Source organism: Carettochelys insculpta, chromosome 10 (assembly GCF_033958435.1).
Source record: "Carettochelys insculpta isolate YL-2023 chromosome 10, ASM3395843v1, whole genome shotgun sequence".
NCBI lineage: Eukaryota > Metazoa > Chordata > Testudines > Carettochelyidae > Carettochelys > Carettochelys insculpta.
The window spans coordinates 34,457,979-34,483,275 of record NC_134146.1 but is presented as its reverse complement, the minus strand read 5'-3'; the positions used below and the strand labels follow the sequence as shown (position 1 = coordinate 34,483,275).

The following is a 25,297-nucleotide window of genomic DNA, read 5'->3' as shown; positions in this document are numbered from 1 at the left end:
CTCCCTGGGGATTTGATGTCGTTCTTCTTCGAGTGGTCCCCGTGGGTGCTCCAAAATAGGTGTCGGGCTTGCCCGGCGCTGCACATTGGAAATCTTCCAGCAGTTTCTCCTGGATCGCGCATGCGCCTGGGCGCCCCCAGCCGCATGCACGATCCGGTCCCCGCCAGTTCCTTCTCAACCGCCATCGGCTGCAGACGGAATCCACTCAGGCTAAGGCCAGAGTCAGATTACTTCGTGGTTTTTTTCCACGTGTCATTAGTTGTTTTCAGTTATTTAAAAAAAAAAAAGAGAGAGAGAGAGAGAGAAAGCAAAGACAAACAGAATATCAGGAAAGAGAAAAAGGAAAAAGAGAGGAGCGGAGAAGAGAAGAGCGGACGTGAAGGCCATTTAGGCCACCCGCTGCCGCAGGCCGGTGATCGCTATTTGGGGTGGAAAGGCACGGTTTAAGTGCTAAGTACCCTATTAACAATAACGGACTCACCGCAATGGCCTCTTCAGGTTTTACAAAGTGGGAGTCGTGCCGTGAAGCTGTGCCGGCATCCATGGGGCATAGCGAAGGCATCCGATGCCTGGGGGAATTACGGCTACCCAGACACGCTCTCACTGTGCTAAGCTCACAGTCAGGGCGAGGAAGGACAGAGCGATGAGGCATAAAATGCTCTTGTTGATAAGGCTCTCCAGCCGGACTTGCCGGAGAAGCCTCACCCAGAAGGGCCCTCTGGGTTGCATAAGAGGAGGGCAGTTTTTCTCTCACCCCCTCGGTGCAGAAACGGAGGAAACTCTCCCTGGCTCGATCCTTGCCGTGCGTTTGCAGCGAGCAGGACGAGCGGAGCACACAGCCACCAGCCGCATACTCAGGCAAGCGGCAGTGCGGCAGCGCACGTGGCAGAGGCTGAGCCTCCGGTTATACAACAGCCACATGCGCGGTGCCTACAGCGTCAGCCAGGCAAGCGCCAGAACCAGCGGCATCGCCACAGGCGGCACAGACCCTCGCGGCACCAGCGGTGCAGGGGCGCCAGGCACGGAGCCTGCAGGCACCGGAGGAGGATACCCACGCGGCACCGCAGCTGAAGGTGCCGAGCGCGGTGCTGACAGCGGGGCCGAGATCGCCGGCACGGGAGGGGGCGGTGCCAGCCCCACAGCGGAGGGGCAAGGCAACATCAAAAACCTGGCACCGCAGTCCATCTCTGGACAGGGCTGCACTGCTGTTAGCACCAAGCCCTCTACCTGTGATACACACGCCGCACCGAAGGCCTTGGTCTCCACTGGCCCATCCGGGGGTAAAAAAAAAAAAAGAAAAACCTCCTTCTCTGTTCCTGCAACCAATGTCACCATGTCTTGGGCCACCTTCACCCATGCTGCCATGGTCGTCCTTATCATGCTGGACACAGACAAACCACAGGCCTACACCCAGGGGCAGGTCCCCCCCCGGCCGTTCAGTACCCGCGTGGGCATTCCCGATCAGAGACGGAAACACAGTTGTCTCAAGGGGAGTTAATTTTAGAACTCCAAGACTTTCCTTCACAATCCTCCAGCGAGCAAGAGTATCATCGACCGCAGGAACCCAAAGGTTCGAGGAAGGTTTACCCTAGTGGTTCCTCCTCATCCTCCCCAGATGAGGCCATGGCCCCGGGGATGTCTCTCCCCCGGATGACCTTAAACAGTTTCAGGAGTTGTTTAAAAGGGTGGCTTTCACGCAAGACATTCAAACGGCAGAGGTGCAGGAGCAACATCACAAACTCCTGAAAAATTTGAGACCCCCAGCTTCATCCAAAATTGCTGTTCCGCTGGACGAAGCCATTCTGGAGTCAGCCACTATTATATGGCAGACTCCGGCCTCTGTTCTGCCTACGAACAAGAGAGCGGATAAGAAATAGTTCGTCCCGGCAAAGGGCATGGAGTTCCTCTTCAGTCACCCAAAACCAAATTCTTTGGTGGTCAGGTCGTCCCAAGAGAGGTCAAAGGCTTCTCAGTGCAAATTGGGGGATTGGACAAAGATACTAAGAAGCTAGAACTGTTTGGCAGGAAGGTATATTCCTCTCCTATCCTGCTATTGGGAATGGCAAATTATGGGCACACCTAGCAAACCATAATTTTGATAACTACTCCAGGCTTACTCCCCTCATGGATCCACTTCTGGAAGATAAAAAGCCGGTGTTAAAGGCGATTATTAAAGAGGGCTACGCAGCATCGCGGACGGGAGTCCAGATTGCCGTGGATGTGGTGGACACGGCGGCACGTTCAGTGGCTACAGTAGTGGTCATGCGTAGAGAATCCTGGCCCCAGATGTCAGGTATCTCGAGGGACCTACAGGCGAAGATCGTGGACCTTCCCTTTGATACACAAAAGCTGTTTGCAGACTCAACCGACTCGGTCCCTCACTCCAGTAAGGACTCGAGAGCTACACTTAGAACCTCAGGCATTTATACTCCCCCATACAGGAGGGAAAAATTTTATCCTCAGCAAAGACGCTACGCTTACAACCACAGCGTGCTCAATATCAACGGGGCTACGGCCAAGGGCGCTATCAATAGCGGCAACAGTACAGAACTCCTAGGCAATGTTCTCAACAAAGCCGTACGCCCTCGGGTCAGGCCCAAAGGCAACAAGTTTGACGGGTATGTCGGGGGCTGCACTATCAATACCCTCGCTCAATGCCACTCTCATCTCATGTTCCATCATCGCCTCAGACCGTTCCACTCCCAATGGCAAAAGATCACCACAGACATATGGGTGCTGGAGATCGTAGCCATGGGTTACGTGATCCCCTCCCAGTCTCTTCCACCGACGAAGCCTCCCACCAGGCCTCACTTCAGGGACGCTGCCACGAGGCGAGGCTCAAGCAGAAGGTGACCCACCTTATGTTCATAAGGACGGTGGAAAGATTGCCGGAATTATTCCAGGGGAAGGTTTTTATTCACGCTACTTCCTACCAGGGAAGAAAACAGGAGACTGGAGGCCCATCTTAGATCTTCGGGGCCTCAACCGTTACTTGCGCAAGCAACGTTTTCGTATGATCACAGTTGCCTTGATACTCACGGCACTGGATGATGGAGACTGGGTTGCAGCACTCGACTTACGAGATGCTTAGTTTCATATAACAATCCACCCAGCACACAGACACTTCCTCCGCTTCACGGTCGGCCAGGAGCGCTTCCAGCACAGGGTTCTTCCATTCGGCCTCTCCTCGGCCCCCAGAGTCTTTACCAAAACCCTGGCAGTGGTGTCAGCCTACCTGCACAGACAGGGGGTGTTTATTTTTCCCATATCTGGGTGACTGCCTGCTAAAAGGGACCTCGAAGGCAGAGGTCTCACGCATGATACGCATCACAGCGGACACGTTTCTTCGCTGGGCCTAGTCATCAACCTCGCAAAGTCAAAGTCCGAACCCACACAACATATAGAGTTCATAGGGGCACGCATAAACTCTATCACAGCAAGGGTGTACCTACCCGACGCCCGCTTCCGCGCAATCAGTTTGGTGGTGCAAGTCATTACATACAGCCCCACGGTGCCGGTCTTTAACGTGCCTACAGCTGCTGGGCCACACGGCGGCAGCGACGTTTGTGGTACAGAATGCCAGGGCACACATGTCAAGCCTGTAGCATTGACTGGTGAGCGTTTACAAACCGGCATCCCACACTGTCCACAGGGTGGTGTCGCCCATAACAGAGGTGCGCAGATCCCTGGCGTGGTGGGAAAACCCCAAGAATCTGCTAGTGGGGGTGCCTTTTCACCAACCACAAATTTCTATTTTTCTTACTACCAACGCTTCCCATGTGGGATGGGGAGCGCACATCAGCGACAAGGTAATGCAAGGGCTATGGTCCCCTGCGGAACAGACACTGCACATATCCATACTGGAGCTCAGAGCAGTGTTCAACACCTGCAAACAATTTCGAGATTGCCTACATGGCAAAGTAGCCAGGATTCAGTACCAACAATACCTCCACTATGTTTCTACATCAATCGACAAGGGGGAGCACGATCCCGTGCCCTATGTGCGGAAGCACTCCGATTGTGGAATCGGTGCATCGCCAACAACATAACTTTGAAAGCATCGTACTTGCCGGGCGCTCAAAACGTGAATGCAGATCAGCTGAGCAGGCGCTTCGCAATCACGCACGAATGGCAGATCTGCTCCGATCTGCTACAGCGCATTTTTCGTATATGGGGGTTTTCCCCAGATCTATCTGTTTGCCACCCAGTACAACAACAACAACAAAAAAAGTGTCCCCAGTACTGCTCCAGGGCAGGAGTGGGGTGGGGGTCCCTGGGGGACGCATTCATGTTTTCATGGAAGGGCTCCCTACTTTACGCGTTTCCCCTGCAGTTCTTATCCGCAAGGTCTTGCACAAAGCCAGAAGGGAGAGAGCTCGCATGATACTCATAGGCCCACTTGGGATCAGCAGCAGTGGTTTCCCTTGCTTCTGCGCATGTCAGACCACCCACCGCTCCCTCTACCGGTTGCGCCGGACTTACTCACGCGGGCTCAAGGGTCCATAGTGCACCCGCACCCTCAGGGTCTGCACCTACAAGCATGGCTAATCCATGGCTCAGCTCCTTAAAGAGCACATGTACAGAGGGAGCACAACAAGTCCTGAAATGTAGCCAAAGGATCTCCACCAGGAGGACTTACAAGCAGAAATGGACTTGGTTCACAGCCTGGTGTTTCGCCAAGCAGTTAACTCCCTTTGATGTTCCTATACCTGTAATACTAGAATACTTATTGGAGCTCAAGAGAGGCGGGCTTTCTCTATCCTCGCTAAAGGTCCACCTCACCTCTATATCAGCTTTTCGGCATACAGAGGAAGGGCCCACAGTATTCACCCATCCTATCGTTACCAGGTTCTTGAAGGGGCTGGTAAACCTGTACCCCCCCTCAGAAACTGCTTCCACTATCGTGGAATTTGGACTTGGTGCTCAGCACGCTATCGGGTCCACCTTTTGAACCATTAGCCACAGTTTCCATACGTCTCCTTACGATAAAAACAACCTTCCTCCTTGCAACTACGTCAGCCCGCAGGGTGAGTGAGCTCGCGGCAGTGATGGCAACGCCGCACTGCGCAGTATTCTCAAGGAGGCGGTAACCTTAAGGCTGCACCCAGCCTTTGTTCCAAAAGTCTCTTCGGAGTCCAATCTTAAGGAGCCTATAGTTTTACCTTCGTTTTACCTGAAGCCTCACAGCTCCGGCAAGGAGGCACGCCTGCATCTCCTAGATGTGAGGAGGGCGTTGGCCTTCTACACAGACAGAACTAAGTCCTTCCGGAAAATGGACAGGCTTCTAGTCTCTCTTGCTCCCAGGTCAAAAGGAGAAGGTCTCTCTTCCTGGAGAATCTCAAAGCACATTGTGTCCTGTATAAAAATGTGCATCGAACTTCGAAAGACTCCTTTGCTGGCCCCGCCCAGGGTTCACTCCACCAGAGCGGTGGCGGCGTCAACAGCCTTCTTCAAGGGCATTGCATTAACAGACATCTGTAGAGCGGCGACCTGGTCATCCTATGACACCTTCGCCAAGCATTATGTCCTGCCTCGGGTATTCTAAGAGGATACCCATCTGTCGACAGCAGTCCTCCTGGGGGCAAGCTGCACATCAACCGATTACCCACCTCCTTACTTGGGTTACTGCTGGGTAGTCACCTATTGTGGAGCACCCACGGGGACCACTCGAAGAAGAAAGAGAAGTTACTCACCTGTAGTAGCGATGGTTCTTCGAGATGTGTCCCTGTGGGTGCTCCACCACCAGCCCATCCTCCCCGCTTTGGATATCTGTCTAGTGTTTTTCAGGAGGATCCGAGGCGGTTGGTCAAGGAACTGGCGGGGACCGGATCGTGCATGCGGCCGGGGGCGCGCAGGGGGGCGGCGTGCGCCGGCGCATGCGCGATCCAAGAGAAACTGCTGGAAGATTTCCGATCTGTGGTGCTGGGCGAGCCTGACACCTATTGTGGAGCACCCACGGGGACACATCTCGAAGAACCATCACTACCACAGGTGAGTAACTTCTCTTTTCTCAGCATCTGCAGCACTTGGGAAATGGGGACATCACCTGTCCAGAGGGAAAGCTTCTGTGTAAATTTAGACCAGAACTGACAGTGATTGGACTGTGAAAAGGTGACCCCATTTCCCCAAAACGGAAGACAACAGTGACTGATGCAGCTCTGGCCAGTAGATGTGGTGGTTTTGTGGGCCTTGTTACATGCAAATCTTTGACAGACCATAGATTTCGTCAGATATGAAAGAAAGTTGAAGTCACTTTGGAGAACCTCTGAGCAGTCCCACTTTTTACAACTGCAGGACTTCCTGCCCTAGGGTTAGAAGTTACTGCTTGATTATAACAGATATCTGCTGAGCTGTTTCCTGTAGCTCATCAGTCAGTGATGGCATATGGGTATGTGCTCTTTCGTAATGGGTATTAGGTAGAGATACCAAAAATGCTGACTTATATTTGAGTAAACTGCTTTCTTCTAAAGTACCCCATCTTCTGATGAAAAGTTTTATTTTTTGGAGGTTGCCTTTTTTGTTTAATTAATTTTACTTGTTTTGTTGAAGCCGCTTGTTTTCCAGGGGGACCACCAGAATAATCTTGAGAGATTGTCTTGAGGCGCTTCCCCAGAAAATTATTTGCACTTTAAATGTAGTCAATTCCACTGCAATATGTTCTAATCAAATTCGGGGCGGGGTGGGGAGGAGAATTTAGACTTACATACTGAAGAATTTTTGCTAGTATACTGTCTTTTGAGTCTGGATTGCTTACATCTGTTGGATAAAATATACTGATATAACTGTTCAAAGCTGAAACACACTCATATGGAGAGATGTTGGACTTGAGCCTGGGAGAGTCAGAGACTTAGAAATGAAGAGCTGAGAAGAGAGGAAGAGACATTTTCAATGTAATGTTGGTCTGAGGGCATTTTCTCAAAGATGCGTACTATACCAAAGAACTCTAATACTAATACTGTATACATATAATGGGGTGCACTGGAGAAGAGGGGTTACCTTTGGTGATCAAGGGGAGGAAAACGTTAGGAAGGCTCTAAGGATTATGAAAGGCAACCCCAAACTGCTGCCTCTGGTCATGGTCTAAAGCTAGCATTCCACAATGAAAGACTGGTTTCTGATTCTTGTTTCTGCCCTGCTCCCCCACCCCAGCTCATTAACACTGAAGAATGACTGGGGATTGCTGCTTGAGATACAGGCAGAGGTTGGCAGTGCTCTTCGAAGAGGTACAGGGTTCAGGGAGTTCACTTCTGTCATCCTCCTTTTCTTAGCTGTTGCATTATATTAAAGGTGAGGAAAAGATATTAAAATACTATTGTCATGTAAAAAAATTTCCAGTGTTGCTATGGCGGTGGGAGTACTATGCTTAGAAAGGAAATTATAATTGAGTCAGCCTAATTTCAGTGCTTGGAAAGACACTTAACAAATTTTTAAACAAATGAGTTTATAAACACCTTGAGGATAATAATTTGTAAGAAATAGCCAGCAAGGATTTGCCAAGGACAAACCATGCTTAACCAAGTTCATTTCCTTCTTTGACTGGATAGCATTCATATCAAAAGCGTTGTCCAGTTTTACTCAAACATTTGAGAATTTGTAAAATAGAAAGTGTGTGTGTGTGTGTATTAGAGAGAGAGAGAGTTGTTTTATGTATATATTTTGTAAAAATTATGGTAGGTTCTTTACAGCACAGATAGTTAGAAAGCTCTTTGACATAAGAGATTGACTATGCTTAATCAAGTTCGTTTCCTTCTTTGACTGGATTGCATTCATATTAAAAGCGTTGTCCAGTTTTACTTGAACATTTGAGAATTTGTAAAATAGAAAACGTGTGTGTGTGTGTGTGTGTGTGTGTGTGTGTGTGTGTGTGTGTGTGTTAGAGAGAGAGAATGAGATTCAGAAGTAGTTTTTCAATACTGGACAAAACTGGTTATAAAAAGTAATGACAAATCCTTATTTACCAAATCACATGCAGCACCAGCGTTTGGACAGTGAAGGGTGAGGTAGGTTACTACATAGTGTATATATTGTTTTAAGCACCTCCATCAAAATAGGAGCTGCCCATACATGTTGACAAAATGACAGGACACTCTCAATGAACTATCGCAGTATCTGTCTGGTATGGATGGTCTCATGGAGCTACTGTTTCAGGTTGTTCGCAAACGTGTGAACGCATTTCTGCAGCAGTTAGATTTGGTTCATGATTTTAATGTTTTATTTGCAAATGTAACAGTAAGAGACATCTTGTTTTGTTTTGTTTTTCTGTTGTTGAAAGATGTGTTACTGGAGGACAAGATGGAAACTTTAGTACAGTGCTGATGCCGTGTATAGGCACATACTGTTTGTTTCTGAGCTGTGTAGACCTCTACTGTTCAATATTCACTGCTGCTGCTTTGTTCTTTCCACCCTTTGCTGATGCTAATCGGATACTCTCATTCTATCTCAGTTGGGATTCTCAGGTACCTGGCTTCATCTTTAGCGATATGTTCATTCAGATTTCTACTCGACTGCCATCACAGTATGTCTATGGATTTGGTGAAACTGAACATACTAGTTTTCGGCGAGATATGAACTGGAACACCTGGGGAATGTTCGCCAAAGACCAGCCCCCTGGTGTAAGTAGAAAGAGATATTTTTGTGTGTGTGTGTGTGTGTGTGTGTGTGTGTGTGTGACGTTTTCTATGTTTTCTTTGCTTTATCTCAGTCTGTCATTGTGACTTGCTATTCACTTAGACAAACCAAGGCAGACATTTTTTGGGGAAACAGGCCCATTTTGCTTATGGCTTGTAGGCTAGATGTGTGAAGCAAACAGTGACAGTGGTGGCATTATGTGTCTCAAGAGATGTTGCACAATGGATTTTTTGGCCCCTAGGCAATTCTAAAAAATCAGTAACACGTTTGTTTCAGGTGGAATTCAATATTTTTTAAGTTTTCAGCTAGTCTAACATAGATTTTTAAAAATGGGTCTGACTAAGTGTTTTGTCAGACCAGCAAAACAAAGATTCCAGTTTTATAAAGGTTTTTTTACATTTTTATTTTTAAAGTAAAATTAGAGCATTATGAAACAAAAGCATTGCAGACTGAAAAAATTGAAGGTTTTGCTTCAAAAATGTTAATATATATCTCAGAGTTAAAAAACTGAAATACCTCAGTGAAATGGATGTGAATCTTTGAAACTTTTTGGCATTGCTGTATGTATCTTCATTTTTGGAAAAGTAATCAGCCAAAAAATTTAATGTAGCACTAATTTCTTTGTATCATTCCTTTACTTTATATGCTGCTTCTCCACCAGGCCTGCTGATAAATGAGGACAAATAGGGCAGTTATTGCAGGGTCCAGCATTTCAAAGTGGTCCAGAGCAATTTTAGCAGGGGCAGTGTCTGGAGTTCCAGGCCCCTTAGAAGTGCCATTACAGCACCATTCTGAGGAAGCAGCAGAGGGCCCCAGTACCACAGTTCCAGCTGTGCTGAGGGTTGACTGCCTTAGGCCCCACCTTGGCCCCGCCTCTTCTGGGAGCGCAGAGCTGGGTCCTGGTCCTCTATTGCCCCTGGGCTGGTAGTGGCTGTTGGCCTCACTGACTTGCCGTCATCATAATGATGGTCTCTTCAATTGTTACAGTTTTGGCTCTTGTGCCTTTCAAATCAGAGAGTCGCCAATGATTAAGAAAAAATAACAGGATGCTTTGTACTGAGAGAGGTGTTTCATTTGAGCAGGAATGTATCAGCAGTTATTCAAGGACCTAAACTGAAATTATATTCTTTGAATTTTGATTGCTCTCAAATTAAGTTAAAATGTCAAACTGAAAATAATCTTCTAGTAGGAAACTGAAATATTTACCCCAGTCTGTTTTAGAAAAGTGTGTGTGTGGGTGGGCGGGCGGGCAAAGGAAGAGATTCTTTAGAAGTTATTTGTTTAATCATTTATTACAATCACTGTAAGTAAATGGAAAAGACAAATATTTAGGGTATTTCTTTAGGGAAATAAACTTTTCTTTTGTTTATTTTGCAGTATAAACTGAATTCATATGGTGTCCATCCTTTTTACATGGGCTTAGAAAATGACGGAAATGCTCATGGAGTCCTCTTGCTTAACAGCAACGCAATGGGTAAAAAAAAAAAAAAATCACTTTTTTTTAAATTTCTGACGTGCTTTCATTTGGCTTCAGAGAGGATTAGCTAACCATTCTTTTTCTGCTTTCACTTCCTGGATTTTCAGATGTCACATTCCAGCCAACTCCTGCCCTGACATATCGTACTATTGGAGGAATCCTTGACTTTTACATGGTGTTGGGCCCAACTCCAGAGCTTGTTGTTCAGGAATACACTGCAGTAGGATTGATGTGATATTATAGTTTATTACATTATTTTGTCTTGCTGTATTTTATCGTATTTCAATACTATATCTTTCTCCCACCCCTATTTTGATGATAGCTAATTGGTCGACCAGTCATGCCACCATACTGGGCCTTGGGATTCCAGTTATGCCGTTATGGATACAAAAATGACACAGAAGTCTCTGACCTGTATGAGGCAATGAAGGCAGCTCAAATTCCTTATGTAAGTTGTTACCATCAGAATATATCCTATTTGATTTTTCAGACTGTTCTCTAATGAAAAGCAGAATAAAGACAAGCACTGGAGAATAGAAGCTACTGTGTGTACTAAATTGTAACTAAACTTCTTTGTATCCTTCGAATGAAATAGCAGTAGTTCTCTTTTTACTTTTTATTATCTGAAGCTATTTTGTACTGTTTCATTTCATACATTAAAATCTTACTAGCTTACGTATAGTATGGTTGCAATTAGCTGAAATATAGACACAAACATTGAACTAATTTTGGGTCATTCCTATCCTCTGAAAAATCTTAGTGAGTCAATGGGAGTATTGGCGATGCAAGGAATGCGGTCATGGTGCAGACAAACTGGGGACTTGGCTGAATTTAGCCTTTTTGAAGAAGGATTGTCTTGGGATGGGGAGTGGTACAGCTGGCATCAAGGTTAGGAATTCTCTTTGATTCTCTCTTGGGGGCTTTACGGATTGAATCCTTGATGCCATTGCTAAATTGTGCCTCCCAGGCAGATGTGGCTTATGAAAATTTTTAAAATTGCTCTGAAACAAACAACTTTAGCATATACCTTCTACCCTCCACTGCTCCCCATCCCTAGCATTTTCTCATAAAAGGATCATTTGCATTACAGTAATACACCTGTAGGCCACAGTCAGAAATGGGACCACTTGTGCTGGGCACAATGGTATAACATTATCAAAACCAGTGGAAAGATTCAGGAGATGGATGAGAAGGAGGGAAAATACATTGTATATTACATTGTTCCATCTTGAAGTATCACAGATCTTCCCAGTATCACCCATCTTCCCAGGGACTCACCCTAATGATACTTCAAGCTAAAGATGTTCCTTCACTTGTTGCAGATCAATACATGCAGACCTCTTAATATGTGACAAACTGATGTGAGCATCCATTTTCCTCACTATTGCATAACATTGACACCCACACATTTGCACACAATAAACGGGAATCACTCTTTAGTGTATAGCAAATTTTCTACTGTCAGAATAAGTTTAGATGATGAAAGCTCTAATTTCATAGTAGTCTTGATTTTGAATGTGTAAGTATATTCGTTTTGATACTTTTTTTTAAGATGCAGCAGCTTTTCATTTTACTTACAGAAAACCAACAGCTTTCTTGATGCGACTTCAGTATTAGAAAAACACTCAGCAAAAGTGATGCTCATTTTATGTGCATTGTTGTTGTGTACTACAGGATGTACAATACACGGATATTGATTACATGGAACGGCAATTAGACTTTACCCTGAGCCCAAACTTCAGTGGACTACCAGCTCTGATTAACAAAATGAAAATGGAAGGAATGAGGTTCATCATTATCCTGGTCAGTGTTGAGGTCAACTTTTTTACCCTTGCCATAAATCATCAATGCATATACCATACCTAATACTCTTGCTGCATATTAAATTGTTTTCCATACCAATGTAAAATTGTATTTTTAATTTTAGGATCCAGCCATTTCGGGGAATGAAACCGATTATCTAGCCTATACAAGAGGTGTCCAGGATGATGTCTTTATTAAATGGCCCAACAGCAGTGACATTGTATGGGGAAAGGTACTATTTTTAGCTCACTTGGTAACATTAGAGATGCTATTTCCAAATATGAATCAGATTGGCATGGATAAGACTTGACTTGTTCATGATCTACAAGTATCTTCCCAGGGAAGACATTTCTGATAGTAAAACCTCTGTAGTAAATCACCTGTAATTTTGATATTAAATCACCTGTAAAAAAGCCTAACTTGAACAGTGTGAGGCTTGGGGGGTGGGAGCAGGGGGGCTACAGCTGTTTGCTAGAAGAATGAGTGAATCAGTGACAAGGAGTGGATTATTTGATTACTACCTGTTCTTTCTTCTGGGGCACCTGTCCTGGATGCTGTCAGAAGGCAGAATACTGGATTAGATGGAACTTGGATTTGACCCAATATGGCCCTTCTCTTTTCACAAAAATGATTAGGTTCTCTGGTGATTTCCCTAGGGTCTGCATGGAGCTTGAGGAATTGGAGGGCAGGGGAGCTGAGTCTTTAGTTCTGAACAGGGACAGGGGTAAAATACTTTCCAATATCGTTTGTGAGATCACCTCTCTAGGAAGCACCATGGCATTCAGCATGCCTGGATTACTGGTATTTCTATGTGTTACCACAACTGAGTCTATGCCATATACCGTACAAAGCCATTTATGTATTCTAGAGCCAATGGGTTTCTTCTGAAAGTTGTCTCTAGTAAACAAAGTAGAAATAGCTGTATGTTCTAAGAAATACCAATCTTCAGCGATGGGAATAGAGCACAGAACACAATTCTTGTTAATTATATAAACTATGATGTTTCCAGTTTGTTTGGATCAAATTAGTTTTATGTTTTTCTAATGAAAAATGGTGTATCATTTGCAGCAGAGCAATGATACAGTGAACCTGGCTAGCTTCACGAGTGGTGTGCTTGGAAAGGTTTGTGAGTGATGGGATATGATATAAATGAAAGCACTTAGAGACGAAGGGAGGATAAGGAAATCTTGTAGAGAATGATCAGGATGTAGTTTTTGAGAAAAAGCTGCTTTGTTTTTTATGATTCCATAATGGCTCCTAAAACAGTGTCATAAATTTTGTACCAGACTGTAATTCAAAATGGATTTTTTTTAATGTTCTTCCTCTTATTAGGTTTGGCCGGATCTTCCCAATGTAGTTGTTAATGAATCACTGGATTGGGACACTCAAGTAAAAGTAAGTGTATTGCACTGCTGCAATGATTTTTTTTTGTTTGCTTACTGACACTTACTGGGAAAATCAGAGTGGGTGGTACTACAATTCAAAGAAAATAGGACAGCTGTTGTACTCTATGTTAATGATACATAATGTAGAGCCATAAAAATGGGTAAGCAAGTCTACTATGGCATCTAAGAAGAAGCATAAGACAATGTGAAGCCTTTAACAAGCTCCCCAAGATTTCAAAGTCAGCAGTGCTTCCTGTTCTACTGGCAGTCTTTGCCATGTACTGTAAAAAGATTCATGGTTTTTGTGTCACTTTCTTACTTGTTTCTTTCTACTTCACTGGAAAAAATAGTCTTTGGCTTGCAAATCTTCATGGAGTTTGTAAATTTCAGTGTCCTCATGTGATGTGTTTCATTTAAATGTTTTATAAAGCTTATCATACTCTATCCTTGTCAGCTCACAAGGCCAAGGACAGACAGGATTATGGGTTCACTTCAACACAGAGTTGATAAGGGATAGTTTATTAAGCTTACTTCCTTACTGCTACTACAGTTAGCACACTTTAGCGAGCAAAAGCATCACAGAGCAATAGATATAAGGAGTAAAATGCATTTGGAATGCTTATGTCCCATTCTACTGTGGGGAGTCCCATCTCTGTTGCCTCACACCAAGGCTGCAGTGGACATGGCTCCAGCTGGGGGAATCCAGGGCACCCTTGAGGCTGAAGTCCCTGCAGAAACTCACCGGCAGGGGACCTCACAATGACTTCGTATTTTAGCTCATTTCCTCACTGGGTGTTCACATGCTGTCTCTCAACACCATTGTTCACATTCCCACAGAGTTGAAGCAGGGGCCAGTGTTGTTTACCTCATTACATGGCTGTCAGGTAAGTGTCCAGCAGGCAGCCAGTCAAGTGTTCAGGGCCACCTTGATAAGGCCCATCCAGCGTCTGTCTGCAGAATTCAAGGCAATGTGAACTGTCTGCAGTGAGTGAGGGGATTTACATCCTTGCTTGTTGGGGCCTGCTGGCATGTTATATGACCATCATGTGCTTAAGGCTCAACCCAGCAAGAACACCTCTGATTCTCAGACTTCAGTAGGAGTTCAGGACAAACTGTTCCTTGTAGGATTTGAACTCTTGAAAAATTAAGATCTATACTCAGTTAAGGGTACAATGACGAGCCAGTCAAAATATTACAATTCATATGATAAACACATACAATTGCAAAGCCCAGGACAAGCATTTGCTATGAAATACCCAATTATGTGGCTATATTAGACTTCTCTGCTGCCATCACCTTCACTGACAATATAATCTTCCTCTATACAATAATAGTTTCACTTGACGCTTAAGTTTTGCTTCTCCAGGAACATTTTCTTTCTGACTGGTTTTGGCTTGCATAAGGAATATAGGGCTGAGCTCTGAGTAGCTAAATCATTAGACACAAACTGATAAAATGTTTTTGTTACTTAGGAGTTAGAGGAGAGGGTGAGTCGATTTCCATTTACACTAAAGGTAGTTATGTCATTCTACTTTAGTGGGTTTTACTACTGCCCATCACAACACTGTCTGAGCCCTTGGTGCTCATTTATGCTTTGGCAATGTAAATGGGCTTAAAAGTGAGTAACATTCTGATCTAAGGCCGCTTTTTTCAGCTGGAGCATTATAAATGCAGGTCTGACTGTGGAAGTCAGAACTGTGAGGTTAGTTTCCTGGCTCTTCACTGATTTGGAGTGATGTCACAACTTAGTCTCTTTTTCTGCACTATGGAATAGTGATCTGCATTTTTAAAGAAAAAAGCTAAAAGCACATTGATATATAAATCTTCTCTCCTTATAGGCTCCATCTACACTAGCACACTACGTTGAAGTAGCCTATTTCGACGTAAGAATGTTGAAATAGGCTACTTAGTGTATTGTCTACACATCCTCCAGGGCTGGTGCCATTGACGTTCAATGTTGAAGTAACGACGAAGAACGTCGAAAGGAGCCACCCCAGAAGGAAATGCGGAGCATCCATGCACACAAGCGCTCCCCATTGAAATAAGGGGCTAGTAAAGCCCCAAGCCGCTCCCTGAAAGGGCTCCTCCCAGACACACTCAGCCTGCACAGCACAAGATCCACAGAGCCGACAACCGGTTGCAGGCCCTGTGCACGCAGCATGGACCCCCAGCTGCAGCAGCAGCAGCAGCCAGAAGACCTGGGCTAAGGGCTGCTGCAAGCGGCAACTATAGAGCCCCTCAGGGGCTGGACAGAGCGTCTCTCAACCCCTCCGCTGATGGCCGCCATGGAGGACCCCACTATTTCAACGTAGCAGGATGCAGATAGTCTGTACGCCCTACTTCAACGTTGAGTAGGGCTCTATTCCCATCTTCGGATAGGAATAGCGATTTCGACGTCTTGCCACCTAACGTCGATTTCAACATCGAAGTAGCTCACGGCACGTGTAGACACGATGTGTACTATTTTGACGTTGTGCCAGCTACTTCCAAATAGCTGGCTAGTGTAGACGCACCCATAGTTTTGTATGTTCCTATTAGAGCTCAAAAGTAACCACAGCATTTCTCCAAGTGCTACAACCCATACAGAATTAAAATCTCTTTGTAGACCATTCACATGTTAAGAATGACAGATGATAGTGTTTATAGTTAGAATCGTGCAAACTGCAACCTAGGAAGTCGGACATCATACACAATTTATGTGATTGGAAATCCAGTAATCCCATCTCAATAATCTGTGTCTTTCTCGTATGTTGTCTGCAACTTCTACAGCTATACAGAGCTTATGCAGCTTTCCCAGATTTCTTCCGCAACACCACAGCTCAGTGGTGGCAAAGAGAAATAAGAGAATACCACACTAACCCAAACCAACCAGAGAAGAGTGTGAAGTTTGATGGCCTGTGGATTGTAAGTGTAGATACTCCTTCTATTTTGAAGCTAGTTTTTTGTTTGTTTTCGTTTACCGTTGGTTTTAATAAGTAAGCAATCCTTGCTGAAGTAAAGAAGTATTTTAAATTACTGAAACGCTTTTTCAGTGTTTATATGAGCTGATTTTATATCTTGAAGAATGTGGAGATGTGTCTGACTCATAAAACTCAGGCCCAGTTCAGGGAAATTCTGATCCAGAAGTTTGGCCTGTTCAGATTCAGGGTTTAGGTTCTGCTCATTTGGGTGATAAGGTCCAGGAACAAAGCTTATATTCAGAATGATACTCCCTCCCATTTAGGGTAGCTCATGTCTGGGATTTTTGTTTGGGAATCATTGTGAAATGACCTGTCTTGATATTGCTATAGCAGATTAGCTGTGTAACCTGAGTGGCAAAGATCAAATTAATAAGGAGACCTGCATGTTAATCACACCTGCAGTTTGTGGGGTCACTTACTTGCTGCAATTTATTAAGGATAGTGGGGTTGGAGAACCCTCCTTTAGTCAGTGATAGGTCTGCTCTAGCTGTCCGCTTTGCTACTTTGACAGAGGTGGCAGCTGGAGCTCTGAGCCCCTTTGGCGTGCCTTTGAAGTGCCATGGTGGCACTGCTCCGGCTGCAAGCAGCTGTGAGGGAGTGGCAGGAGGAGGGGCCCAGGCCAAGGTCGGGGTGGCATTGTGAGCGAACTCCTCTTGGTCCCACCCTCCTGCTCTTGGACTTTCCCTTTCCAGAGTATGGAGCTGTCCACCTGACCCCAAGCCCATGGCAGCTGTCAGCCTTGCTGACCACACACATCAAAGCGTACATCTAATCACTGCACACATTAAACTAATCACCACAGACTTATGAAGGTTATACTCCCCTTCAGCAGAAGACATTAAAAATGTGAAATTTCATCTGACTTTTCCCATAATTCTGCTACATCCTGGCCCCCTCTCTCCTCAAGTCACAATTTCCTCTCAGACCCTGCACGTCTTCTTAAACCCTCCCCCAGTCCAGAATCCTCTCCTGCACCCCTTACCCTCTCTTGGGCAGTGCACCCCAATATCTTGTCACAGTCCTCTCTTTCACCCAAAGTCTCTCTCAGACCTCACGCTCTCTCTTGCACTGCAGTCTCCTAACCTGAGCTCCCTTCTGCACCAACTTCCGTCCCAGACTCTGCACCCCCTTGGTAGAAAAGGGCAGCCCTTGGGTACTTAACCAAAATCTTGGAGTGGACCTCATCAAAAATTATTATCCTGCACTACCATGGAAGGAACTATTCTGCCCGTATCTTGGAAACTGGGTTTGTCAGTAGATGCACTATGGGCTATAAATTGAACATAAACAAACCTGTTGTAAGTTAGAGCCTTGCATATTTGATCTCCTTTCCATTCCTTTGTTTACCGATATAAATTTTGATCACTCTCATTTCAAGAAAACATAAATTGGTTAAAAGACAAATAGTCAATACTCTTGAATGACTTTTAATGACTTTTATTACGCATCTCTTTGCAAAACAGGATTTAATATGCTGTGTCATCAAAACAAAATTAATCTGTTTTTAATTTTTGCTTTTAGGACATGAATGAACCATCAAACTTTGTTCATGGAGCAGTTGAAGGCTGTAGAGACCAAGAACTAAACAATCCTCCCTATATGCCTAGTAAGTATAGTATCTATCTGGTTCTTGCTTCAGTGACTCTAGTTATTGTACCATTTGCTTGCCTTCTACGGCATCTGGGACCAAAATTGTTAAACTCTTGATGCTTTATATCGCCCCTAAATAAAAAGTTATTTTGATGTTTTTTTCCCAGAGTTTCTGTGAGGAGTTGTGGTTGCTCAGGATTTCTGAAAATAAAGCCATACTTAATTAGATAGCTACATAACATGGATTGAGAGGTCTAAGTCTAGCCATGCTTGAAAATAAGCTACAAGCATTTTGCCCCAAATGGTTGCACGTTGCTTTGTTTCTTCATCTGAGCAATGAAATTCAGAGTATTTAAAATGTGATCTCTACCTCCTATCTTTAGCAATTGATTTGATTTTTAAACAGTTCAGTTTGAAATCAGAACATGGCTTGGGGAAAATGCAGAATTCATAATTGTATACATTTTTTTTCATTCTGCCATTTAGTGTTCAGGGCCATAGTTTGTACATTGGCTAAGTTTGTGGTAGTAGAGCTATTATAAAAGACTGTCCTTAAGCAGAGGATATCTGAATAGGTAGTTATCCAGGGAGATATTTTCAAAGACAAAGATTAAAAAAAATCAAACTCCCTTTAAAATCCTTAGTTCTGTTGAAAAAATCCCTCCTAAAGCTCTACTCATGAAGAGGACTATTAGTGCTTACTTGTTCCTTCAGCTCTCATACAGTTTTTCAAAATTAATCGTGAATTTCTCCTCAGCTGGATAGTTACAGATATTTTCCTATTATTCAAGTTTCTGTTTGTGATACAGAGATGTGCTTCTAAAGATTGGCAGCATCCTCTGACTTTAGAGATCCAGTACCCACAGGCTAAGAACAGCATCTTCAATAAAATTATTATTGTGGTTGTGTAGTTCCACATGAGTGTGCAGGATTATTGGGAAGAGCCAGTACACAGAATGTCAAATTTTCAGAAAATTTAGAGTGGTATTCTTAAGAAAAACATAGCTAAATGGAATCCCACTATGCAGGCAGTTAATGATGGTGAATGATTTGGTTTGCTTTAACCAAACAAATATTTAACCTTCCTTCTCATTAGGTTTGGAATCACAGTCACTTGGGTTGAGTCATAAAACTTTATGCATGGAAAGTCAGCAGTTACTGCCAGATGGAACTCCTGTTAGACACTATGATGTGCATAATCTCTATGGATGGTCGCATGCAAAACCTACCTATGAGTAAGTTGTTTTCTTTTCCTCTTCTCTTAACAAGCTAGTTTCTTGTTCCAAAATAAATCAGGCACATCTTCACTGCAAGTAATAATTGGAAACAGTAACCAACTGCAAAAAATTAGAAATTCAGCAAAGTATAAATACCATCTCTGTAAGGTGTACACACTTCTAATGTTTTACCAACCAAGTTTTCAAGGACATACTCTCTGGATGTGTCTTTCAAAAGACATTAGACTATCAATTGGAACATTTCAAGGAATATTCTAGGCATCAGTGAGGAATACCTATGGATACTGGGGAAACTGAAAGAGGAAAAATGGAGAGCACGTGGAGCCCTTTTCCTCTGTTTATCAGAGCCACAGGTTCAAGCACCTCTACAGGTGTCACTAGACCAAACAACTGGTTGTTGACACCCATTAATGCCTTCCAGTGCCTCCGTTTTTGTTTATAAATCCTGCTGCTGGGGCTGCTGAGGTACCAGTACTAAGTACCAGCAAGTCCCACCCCCCCCACACACAAAAGCCCTGATGCTTTCCAGCCTAATAGTACCCCTAGGTCATTTCTACCTGTTCTCACACTAGAGGTTAACAAGTAGACACCCTGAGTTATCTCCCAGACAGAATGAAGACAAACAGTGGTTGTGAGGGGTGAAATGCAGGTGTGGACACCTGGCCTGGATGAGGAGAAGAGGGGGTCCTGTTGTTTTATGGAGGGAAAATAGATGGAAGGAGAGACTGGTGGCTTTACACATCGGATATGGCAGGGGATAATGGCAGAATGGGTGCACACGTAGCCCTTGACACAGGGAACTGAGCAACCCTGGTGAAGGGAGAAAGAGACAAGAGGGGCACACAGAGGGCAGGCGGTCAGGTTCTCTGGCATATAGTGGAGAGGGGTAGTGGGGGCACAAAGAGCCCCTGCCATAGAGGGAAGGGAGGCAATGGAAGACTCAGTGCCTCCAGGATGAGGGAGAGGGAGTTACAGGGACTCCCCTTAATAGAGCAGGATGGGAGGAGGGGACATAGGGCACTTGTGTGTGTTGCGGTGGGGGCAGGTGCAGGGATGCAAAGAGCCACTAATGTGCTGGATGACCTCAGCCTAGAGAAGCTATGACGCATGTAACCTTCTAGTTTTACTCTGACTTGGTCAAAATACGCTTCAAATTACTGTGTTGTGCCTAGCTATTTATATCTCTCCTCCACCTCATTATATTTAACTTACAATCTCATCTTTTTTTATCAGCTCCCCTTAGTTTCTGATTTGAAAGATGAATTGTTTCAAGTGGATAAGGAGCATGATTGGTGGTGTTGATTTTAGTGGTAATCTGAAGACTTTTCTCTGGCCTTATCTGGGTCACCAGAGTAATATATTCTGAGTTCAATCCTCAGTTCTGCTGAGCTCGCACGACCTGCAGCTGAGGCGTGGCTAGAAAGAAGAAAGAGATTGCCCCATATCACTTTTATGCCCTCACCACTCCTGGTCCAGTTTAGGATCCAAATTGGCTCCAGAGCGATTTACAGCCGACAGTGATGCTCTTGTTTACTCTGGCTGGAACAACCTTCTCCTAAGCACTGTGGTTCAGCTCGGTCTCCAGTACTCTGTTACCACCCCAACTCTGCTCTGTGACATAACATGCATGTTTTCTTTTGTGTCCATGAGAGGCTATCCCACAGGAGGGGCTGGTTTAAAGCTACGATGGCAATTTCCCTGAGGATTCTTTCATGCAAAGACAAACATCAACAGCACAAAGCAACTGTAAATTTGACTTACCTGGTCTGCCTTTATAAGAGCACTAGAAGATTTACCTGGCACTATCTGGGTCCTTCAGAGCAGATGGCTGGTGGTATGGGGGATGCAGGAGTCAGGGCAGGGCCTCCAGGGTATGAGGGCAGACAGGTGAGGTTCAGGAGTCCGGGTGAGGGGTTGAGGAGGAGTTGGGATGGAGGTTGAAGAGAGGCTCAGGGAGGTAGTGGGGGTGCAAGAATCAAGGCAGGGAATTGGCAGGAGGGGAATCTTAGGTGAGAGGGAGGGGGCTTAGGGCAGAAGGTGGAGATGGCCACCAGCTTCTCCCTGGGGGAAGCCTGGGGCAGAGGGGCTGCACACACCACCTGCCAGCATGTGCTTGGGGCAGAGGAGGACGGCTGTGCACCTTGCCTCCTGGCTTCTCCCTGGGCTGGCCAGGAGCAGAGTAGGGCTGTGCACCCTGACTGCTCGCACGCCCACAGGGGAGCAGAGAGAGCCAAAGAGTTCAGCACTCCTTGGGCCAGTTCCAGGGGGAAAGGGTGCCGTGCAGGCTGGCTGGGCATGCTCAGAGGTGGTGCTTGGGGTGGTGTATGGGAGAGCTGTGGCTCCTTCCCATCCATTAAGGCTTTCTCTCAACCCCCGCTGCCCATTTGGTGGGACGACTTCTCCCAACGTGACTCCATCAGGATCTTATCTCTGTCTGCCCCCACCCACCCCCCCGCCATCTAGAAGTGTCCTTTTCTCCCCCACTGGCCACTTCCTTCTCTTCCCACACACCATCTGGCAGGGGTCTTTTTTACCATATCCAGCAGGGCTTTCTCCAACCCTGTGACCTTACTCCAGTGCTGCGACCAAGGGCTAGAGGGGAGAGGCTTGGAACAGGGCGACCGCTTGTCTGGTCTGGTGGTCAGCAAGATGGCAAGCTGCAGTCCCAGCTGGCTACTCTTTTAGTGGTGCAGCTGCCCCCAATGGTCAGTTTACAGTATAGCTGTCCTCCCACACTTGCTGCTCCCGGGGGCCACTCTGCAGTATTGCTCTGCCTCCTCCCAATACCTCGCTTTCCATGTTAGGGAAAACCATCAGATTACAGGCAGATCTTATTTTCCTGGCACAAACAAACCCTGGCCTTGCTTTAAGTTAGGATAAGAGGAAGCTGCATTCAAAATCTGGTGTTCCTAGCTCTTAGTTTGGAAGGAATTGTTGAACAAACAGACTCATAGATGGACTCACGGACAGACAGAGGCACTCTAAAATATATAATATTCTCAGTGTGGTGACTTTTATCAAGGGAAGGAGGCTGAACCTATGCCTGGCTATCCCCAACTGTTGTAATATCTTTTGGGGGCTGTTGAGAGCCAGTGTAAGTTGGATCATTCCTGCTTTAATTTTGAAGTTGGGACCAGCATGGTGTTCGAAGGGATAGAGAATCAAGGTATTTGTAAATGTGAGTTAAATGCTTTTGCATTCCTTTCTCCCACACTGGGGTGACTTTAGCATCTATAGGTATATTAGCAGTTGAAGATGAGCTCTATAATGGAAAAGTGGGGAACAATACCGAACAAATCATTACCTGCACTCTGCACCTGTTTCCAAGTCAACCCCATACATATTCTGAGAATGAAAAAAAATCCTAGTCATATGGCTGATTTTCGCACCACAGAAGGAAACACAATCTAACGTATAATGAGTCTTGATTTGTTCAGGATTTTTCTATTTTTCTTCTTCAGAATTTCCTTTATAGTTTGTCTCATATCTTTCTGTTTCGCACATCACATTTCTGAAGTTTCTTGCTTGGCAGCATGCTCTTCATCTAACATGAGGTTTACACAAAGGGCAGACAGAAAGGATCCAGAAACAGCTTGTCAGAGCACAGTTAATTGGAATCAGGAGCTGGAAAATATAACACTTTTTTAATGCAGGTGCCATGCATGTCAAGGACAAATGGACTAGGTTTATGTACATGTGTTATGACAGTGTTTGCCTAGTGCTAATAGTTGAGAAAAGAGGAAAAAGCTGTAGGCATTCAAGAAGTTGGGATCTCTTTCCTCTGAACAGAATTTTATGTGACACTGTTATTGCTGACTTGCACTGTTTAGTGGAAGAAAATAGTGTTCAGCCAAAGCAGGTATTTAAATAGAAGGCCAAAACAAACCTCTTTCATCTTACGTTTCTGTGATCATCAGTGTCTTTAAACAGAACCTCGCCTTTTCCTGCATATTGTACTTTGATACTGCTAGCTGTTATATCAGGGGGTAACAGTCTGACAAACATGACTGTGAATGTGTGTGTAGGTAGAGTGTGAAAGCTGTTTATTGCTGAAAACTGTACTTGAGAGATAAGGAGCACACAGTAAAACTGGAAGTTGAAAACAAAACAGGAAGTTGAAAACAAAAGGTCAGTTGCCATTAATAAAAATAGGTATGTACAGAAAGTTTAGAGCAGCTTTTCTCTGGTCTATACAAGAAAATGACCTGTGCTCCCTAACTGCCTTGAGATCACTTGAGTCAGTGACCAACAATTTTAGGTCTTGTTTACCTAAGGCCATTTGACAGGTTGGCCTCTTTCCTAGAACTTTTTAAAAACAAACCAATGATTTTCTTAGATAAACTGTTTTATTGTCTTTGTATCAGAGAGGTAGCCGTGTTAGTCTGTAGCTTCGAGGACAACAAGAAGTCTTGTGGCACCTTATAGACTAACAGATATTTTGGAGCATAAGCTTTTGTGGGCAAAGACCCGCTTCATCAGATGCATGAGTGTGTGTGGGGGGTTCAGATGGGTATTTAAAGAGTGGGATCCCAGTAAAAGGGAGGGCCAGAGCTGACGAGGTCTATTCAGCAGGGTGGAAATGGCCCAGTATCAACAGCAGTTATCAAAAGAGTTAAAAACAAGTCAGATTGGATAGGGGGATGTGAGCCTTTGTCAGAGTCTAATGGTGAGATGATAGCACCCAGAGCAGAGAAACTGACTTTGTAATCTGCGAGCCACTCCCAGTTTCTGTTTAATCCATGGTTAATGGAGTCAAATTTGCAAATAAATTGCAGCTCAGAGATTTCTCTCTCCATTTGATTTTTGAAATTCTTTTGTTTCAGAACTGTCACCCTTAAATCTGCCACTGAGTGTTCAGGGAGATTGAAGTGTTCCTCCACAGACTTCAGTACATTAGCGTTCCTGATGTCTGATATATGTCCGTTAATTTTTTACGGAGAGACTGTCCAGTGTGGCCAATGTAAATTGCAGTGGGGCATTGCTGGCACATGATGGCATATATTATATTAGTAGATGTGCAGGTAAAGGAGCCCCTGATGCATAGTTGGTGTTAGGTCCTGTGATGATGTCACTGGTGTAGATATGTGAGCAGAGTTGGCAGCGAGGACTGTTTCAGGGGCTGGTTCCAGGCCTAGAGTCACTGGCTTGTGATTTGCAGTGGCTGGTGAGGTTTTGTTTAAGGTTGGCAGGCTGTTTGTAGGCGAGGACAGGCCTGCCTCCCAAGGTCTGTGAGAGTGAAAGATCATTGTTCAGGATGGGTTGCAGATCACTGTTGATGCGCTGGAGAGGCCTTAGGTGGGGGCTGTATGTGATGGTCAGTGGTGTTTTCTTGTTTTCCTTGTGAGGCCTGTCTTGTAGCAGGTGACTTCTGGGTGCCCATCTGGCTCTATCAGTCTGTTTCCTCACTTCCTTAGGTGGGTATTGTAGTTTGAGGAATGCTTGTTAAAGGTCTTGTAGATGGTTTTTCTCTGTCTGATGGATCAGTGCAAATACAGTTGTACCTTGATGTAAACAATGGATCATGTAGTATGCCCTGGATGGAAGCTGGAGGCGTGTACATAAGCATAGCGGTCCATGGGTTTTCGGTATAGGGTGGTAAAAATGTGACCATCGCTTATCTGCACAGTAGTGTCCAGGAAGTGAATTTCTTGTGTGGACTGGTCCAGGCTAAGGTTGAGGGTGTGGAGGAAACTCTTGAAATCATGGTGGAACTCTTCAGTAGCTTCCTTCCCATACATAGTCCAGATGATGAAGATGTCATCAGTGTAGTGCAGGCAGAGGAGGGGCACTAGGGGACGAGAACTGAGAAAACGTAGTTCTTCTTTGAGTGTCCCCGTGGGTGCTCCACATTAGGTGTCGGGCTCGCCCGGCGCTGCAGATCGGATCTTCTAAGCAGTTTCTGCCGGACCGCGCATGCGCCGGTGCGCGCTGCTCCCTTGCGCGCTCCTGGCCACATGCGCAATCCGGTCCCCGCCAGTTCCTCTTAACCGCCGTTGGCTGCAGACGGAATCCGACTAGGCTACGGCCAAGTTAGCGTATTCAATGGTTTTAATTGTTTTTCTTTAAAGTTTCAAGTTCTTAGTCTATTGTTCAGTTAGCCAGTTGTTATTTTCAAAAAAAAAACAAAAACAAGAAACAACAAGTGGGATGGCATTCAGTCCAGTCCTAGTAACAAGCGGAGCACCAGAGGCCAGGAGCCTAGGGCCATTAGCCCTC

General features: G+C 45.1%; 1 protein-coding gene across 3 annotated transcripts in view; it reads left to right on the top strand.

Annotated features, from left to right (window-relative positions):
• The window catches only part of SI (sucrase-isomaltase), a 262,662-nt gene that overhangs the window by 58,378 nt on the left and 178,987 nt on the right, over positions 1 to 25,297 (top strand). For 2 of the 3 annotated variants that reach the window (XM_075003677.1, XM_075003678.1), the window contains exons 28-37: positions 8,444 to 8,612; positions 10,006 to 10,102; positions 10,213 to 10,325; positions 10,428 to 10,553; positions 11,780 to 11,908; positions 12,033 to 12,140; positions 13,241 to 13,303; positions 16,063 to 16,197; positions 17,775 to 17,859; positions 18,940 to 19,078. In XM_075003677.1, the coding sequence (XP_074859778.1) occupies positions 8,444 to 8,612; positions 10,006 to 10,102; positions 10,213 to 10,325; positions 10,428 to 10,553; positions 11,780 to 11,908; positions 12,033 to 12,140; positions 13,241 to 13,303; positions 16,063 to 16,197; positions 17,775 to 17,859; positions 18,940 to 19,078 (1,164 nt within the window). Of the gene's footprint in view, positions 1 to 7,218; positions 7,288 to 8,443; positions 8,613 to 10,005; positions 10,103 to 10,212; positions 10,326 to 10,427; positions 10,554 to 11,779; positions 11,909 to 12,032; positions 12,141 to 13,240; positions 13,304 to 16,062; positions 16,198 to 17,774; positions 17,860 to 18,939; positions 19,079 to 25,297 lie in introns of those variants that run through there. The other variant, XM_075003679.1, reaches the window with a different exon arrangement.